We start from the raw sequence: 4999 nt of genomic DNA on the forward strand, positions 1-4999 counted from the left end.
TCTCGGTTCCCAACCCCTGCACCAGGGAAGTACCCAGTGTGGGTGTGTGCCAGCCCCTGAAGAGGAAGCAGGAGTCTGGGCTCTGCCTGCGGAGTCAAGGTCAGGGGAGGAGCCGCCCAGAAGGAGGAGCAGAACCTGTGTGTTGATGGGTGAGCTGACAGGCGCGGTGGCTCCAGCGGCCTTCAGGAGTCAGCCTGTAGATGATGTCGTTCTGGTGGAAAGCATTTCTTAATCGGGAAAAAGTCAGATTGCCAAGGTCCCTGATGGCCTGGATGTAGGACTGGATGTTCCTGAAGGGAAGGATGCAGAGGAGACTGGAGTGCAGGGAGCCTCTGACCTGGAGACGGAGTGGGGCTCCGGGTGGGGATTCCTCAGTCAGCGGGGACAGGCAGCACTGAGGCTTTGTCATTTCTGCCTCACAGCTCTGGAGACCCTCAGTCCTTTACAAGTGGCCTGAGCAGCCAGGCTTCTCCCTGTGCAGGAATCAGGGACCTGTGACTGAGTCAAGGTTGGTCTGGGTGGAATTTGACTGTGGTCCATGGCTCTGTGCAGAATGTTGCTTTCTGTGCTGATAAGCGTCCACACTGCCCTAACTGCCTCTCAGGTAAGTCCTCCCCAGCTGGTGAGAACAAGGACCCTGCCCTGCCGTTGAAGGGTTGTCACTGACCTGTCTGTCTGGATGCTGCCCTGGTGGCTGAAGGCGCACTTCATGATGGTGTCCAGGGTCATCAAGGAGATGTGTCCAAGGACCTCCAGATGTGAGTCCAGGCTGACGAGCTCCTCCCACTTGTCCTGTGGTGGGAGGGGGACATTGACCCTGCTCTGCTCTCCCAGAAGGCCTGCGCTGACAAGGCCAGGCTCTCTCTCCGTCTCTCTAAATCTTTGGATGAGTTTTCCTCACTTTGTAAGCAGATGTGTTTTAGCAATTTAAGGCTGTATCACACATGTGTAATGTGACGTCTATTTTCTCAGAATCTTTTATTATATAATTAATCATGGTCTCTCATAATATTCTGTATTAGTTCCAAAGTTTAGGAACAAGTGTTGATCATAACCACCTTGTGGGAGGCCAGAAAGCATAATTTCTCAGGGAACAAATGTGGAGTCTTCTGTGTCCTGAGATTGGAACTGGACAGGTGATGCCCAACACTGGTATGCAAATATTTCAAGGCAAGGAAGCTTATGGGGCTCTACTGGGCTCCTAGGAAGGGACATGAGGTACTTCAATTCCTTTTATTCATTTAATGTTAGCTGAGACCAGGTGGTGCCCAGTCTGGATGAGAGGTGATGCTTATGAAGACCCAGCTCTCTGAGTGTAAACCTGGCCTCATTTCCTCCCATGAGTGGCTCAATTCCATGCAGAGGCCCTGGACTCCATGCCAGAGTCTATCTGAGTGACATCCTGGGATGCCCACTCTACCACTGAAGCTGCCATTGTCCAGGGCAGCCAGGGGCAGTTTGCACTGCTGTCCAGGGGAATGACCCTTACTCTTTCCTTTGTGTTGAAGATGTGGAGGTGAGAGGAGAGTGGACTCTCAATACACCATGGCCCTGCCTTCCCTTTCCTTGGATCCAATCTGGTGCTGGGATACCCCTCTGTCCCATCCAGTTTTGGTGAGCACGGTCTCAGAGTACATTCTGAATGCATAATTCTGGGGGCTGTGTCTGACGGATGCCTGAGGGACACAACGGTTTGAGAGTGGACTTTTTTTTTTTTTTTTTTTTTTTGCGGTACGTGGGCCTCTCACTGTTGTGGCCTCTTCCATTGCGGAGCACAGGCTCCGGACGCGCAGGCTCAGCGGCCATGGCTCACTGGCCCAGCCGCTCCGCGGCATGTGGGATCCTCCGGACTGGAGCACGAACCCATATCCCCTGCATCGGCAGGAGGACTCTCAACCACTGCGCCACCAGGGAAGCCCTTGAGAGTGGACTTTGTCAGCTGTGCTGGATATGAGTGTGTCCAGGTGACGAGGGATAGACTCACCAGCATCACTCGGACAGAGTCGGCCATGAGACCCACGTAGGGCTTCAGGATGTCATAGTGGAAGGCTGGGGTCAGCATCCGCCGGTGCTGGAACCACGTCTGCCCCTCCAACACGAGCAAACCATTCCCTGGGCCACAGATGGGTGTGTGTGTGGGTCGGGGAGACTGGATCAGAGGGACGACTGGGCACAACTTGGGAGGAACCAAGGGTGTCAGGAAAAGACACACCATGGGCAAAGGTAGGAAAGGCCAGTATAGTTCAGGAATGTGAATTTCCAAAATGGCTGGTCCATAGGATGTGATTATGACAGCTGTGAGACAGAGGTTGAAGAAGAGTAGGGGGGCAGGTGATAGAAGGAATTAGTTAATAGTCAGGCTGAGAATATCGCAGAGGACTGAGAAGTGATGAAGAAGAGGCTGAGCTTCAGGAGGGCTCTCAGCATCATTACAAAGGGTGAGAGTTTTACTGGAAGGAGAGAAATGAGGCTTGACTGAGAGATGAGGTGGTGACAGGATGCCTGGTACCCGTTGTTCTCCATTAACCAAAGAGGTAGCTCTTGGTAAAGCTAACTGGTGGGTGGACTGCAGTTGTATTTAAATGTACTTACCAATCCAGGGGATCAGCATTCTGTAGGAATCGTGAGACTTTGGGTCTGAAAGGGAAGGAAGGGAAGTGGAGGGCACCGAACAAGGCAGGCAGCCCCCAGAGCAGCTGTGGCACGTTCCATTCCTGCTGCTGGTCAGCCGGCAGTCTGTCTCAAGCCACCTCCCTCTTGCCTCCCATCCCTGACTCTCTGTGTCCTGATGGTCACTGTGGGCCCAGGAAGGCAGGCTCAGTGTCCCAGCAGCAGAACACCCACAGGGCTAAGACGGTGAATCAGCAAGAAAGATAGGCTCTGCTCAGTGCCACAGAGTAAGAAAGGAGCCTGTGGTTTTCCTACAGCTTGTGGTGGTTTGGCCATTTCATGACCCAGGACAGGCAACAGTGAGAGGTGCCAAACCTACATCATCAGTGTGGACAGGGAATTGTCTTCCAGACCTGGGATCATCTCAGTTGGGTTAAAACAAGAAAGAAAGTAAGACAGAAAAGAGAAGCCAGCCCCACCCAGGTGTTTAAGCATTCACTGTAAGTGAGTAATGTTGGCCTTAGTCTGGCTTGTGGGCTGCAAGGATGGCTGGTAGGGAGCCAGGTATTGATGGCTGAAGTGCCAATTTCTTCTGGAATTTCACAGATCCAGGGCCATGTACCCAAGAGGGAAGATTTTCTCCTGCTGGGATGTGGGTTTCCCTCTCACCTGATCTCCCCAGGACCACCTTTATGTAGTCAGGGTCATAGATCAACACCAGGGCTTTCGTCCCCCACAGCCAGCGAGCACAGGCACTTGGGTATTTCTCTACCCACTTCAGTAGGGGTTGCAGCTCAGTCTCCTCTTGGAACTGTCCCCAAGGGAAAGATAAATCAATAAAACCCTTCTCTGAGTTCCAGTGCTGGAGTGGGGGTGAAGGGCAGGATGGGTACAGGGAGATCGTTCTTGATCAATCAGCAGAATTAGGAGTTTGGAACTATTTCTTCTGACCTGGGCTCTGCCCCAGACCTGCTGGCTGTCCACCTTTGTCCTAAGACCACATTCTGTCCCCTTGTCGGGTAGATTTATGGGCCACCACTACAAACTGCCTACAGAAACTTACACCAGAGATTCACTCCCAGGCGTAGAAAACTTTGGGAAGTGATTCGTACATTTGCATGAGCAATTTATGATAATTCGTGTCACTTGGTAAGTAGTTTTGTCATATAATTTTGTTTATTTAGAGAATAAAATATATTATAAAAATTAAATTTATCTTTTAATTTCATTTTGCTATACTGGTTGTTATATATTTTCAGTAGTACCCCAGCATACATATAAATGTTTGTTAATTTGAAAGAGTGTCGGATATATATGGATAAGTGAGAAAAATTATATACTAAATTGTGTTTGTATCATATTATTTTACATACTGAGTGTGTACACAGATTCTGGATGTATATATGGAAATGGTATTGAACTAAGGTTTTGATATGTGGATTATTTTATCTAATTTTTACTTACCAGTGTCCAGAAACTTTTATGCACTTCCCACCGCCTAGAGGAGTCTCTTGAAACTCCTCAGTGTGGACCACAAAGGCCCTTGCTTTCTGGCTTTACCCTCTCTATTCTTGCCTCCTGCCGGGATGGTGAGTCCACAGGACGCATTGCTCTGCCCGCAAAGATGCTGCTGCCTGTGCGCCTTGCACTGGCCCCACCTGCTCACACTTCTAAGCCTCTGCCCAGGTTCTTTCCTCTACCTGGTGTGCCCCTCCTCTTTGCCACAGAGCAACTGCCTCTCCTTAACCTTGCAGATTCAGCTTCGTTTTATCAGCTCTGGATTTCTCGTCAACATTTGGTCCTAGGCATGTTCCATGCAGTCACCTCGTCTTTAATTCAATGGCTTCTGTGTAACTCAAAGCAACCATCTGCCACTTTGGTATCTAATCTCTGCCTGCATCCTTCTACCATCAGGACTCACCAGCTCTGAGGCAACTTGCCTACTGTGGGATGGGTTCCTTCACTGAGCACGTATTTACTGAGCATTTACTATGTGTTAGGCACTGGTTTAAGGCACTGAATTAGGATGTGGCTGTAGATGCTTGTCTGTTTGGAGCCTCCAGGAGGAGACAGCGAGATTGAGGACATGACAACCCTAGGGGCTCATGAATGTGTGATGGAGGGAAGACCAAGCCTCTGGGGAAGCTTTTGGGAAGGGGCCCTAACTCGGACCTGGACGTTAGAAAGCTCTTTTTCATGCATGTATTCATTCGTTCAGTCATCATTTACCCAGATGTTCTCAGGTTACAAAGATGAACCAGAGGCAGGCTCTTCCAGAAGGAGCTCACAGCTATGACAATGCAGACAAAACTAGCTGAATCCGGTTAGCACTGCCTTATGAGAAGGACAGCCAAGGGAAGAAACGTTGTCCCCTCCGCTCCTGGAGACC

The 4999-nt window shown here is 50.3% G+C and overlaps 1 protein-coding gene across 2 annotated transcripts; it reads right to left on the minus strand.

Annotated features, from left to right (window-relative positions):
- Nucleotides 1-7: 7 nt before the first annotated feature.
- Nucleotides 8-3773, minus strand: LOC114890531 (cytochrome P450 4A11-like). 2 transcript variants are annotated; one of them, XM_029214109.1, is made up of 5 exons: nucleotides 3280-3773; nucleotides 2593-2637; nucleotides 1985-2112; nucleotides 668-792; nucleotides 8-290 (listed from the first exon to the last, which is right to left on the minus strand). In XM_029214109.1, the coding sequence occupies exons 2-5, from the start codon at nucleotides 2609-2611 to the stop codon at nucleotides 101-103; spliced, it is 462 nt and encodes a 153-aa protein (XP_029069942.1). In that variant the 5' UTR covers nucleotides 2612-2637; nucleotides 3280-3773; the 3' UTR covers nucleotides 8-100. The 2 variants fall into 2 exon arrangements, with proteins under 2 accessions (XP_029069942.1, XP_029069932.1); XM_029214099.1 differs by lacking the exons at nucleotides 2593-2637; nucleotides 3280-3773 and having other exon boundaries at nucleotides 1985-2255.
- Nucleotides 3774-4999: the final 1226 nt, after the last annotated feature.

The sequence above is a fragment of the Monodon monoceros genome, unplaced genomic scaffold, assembly GCF_005190385.1.
Source record: "Monodon monoceros isolate NGI ecotype Baffin Bay Population unplaced genomic scaffold, NGI_Narwhal_1 Contig5892_ctg1, whole genome shotgun sequence".
Lineage (NCBI taxonomy): Eukaryota > Metazoa > Chordata > Mammalia > Artiodactyla > Monodontidae > Monodon > Monodon monoceros.

What these genes read in the sequence shown, in the direction of transcription:
- LOC114890531 (XM_029214099.1), bottom strand. Translation starts at nt 2,215, where the DNA reads ATGGTGTGTCTTTTCCTGACACCCTTGGTTCCTCCCAAGTTGTGCCCA. An exon ending in ACTCTGTCCGAGTGATGCTG is followed by an intron (nt 793 to 1,984) that starts GTGAGTCTATCC and finishes CTCCCACCACAG; the next exon opens with GACAAGTGGGAGGAGCTCGT. An exon ending in GGCAGCATCCAGACAGACAG is followed by an intron (nt 291 to 667) that starts GTCAGTGACAAC and finishes CCTTCCCTTCAG; the next exon opens with GAACATCCAGTCCTACATCC.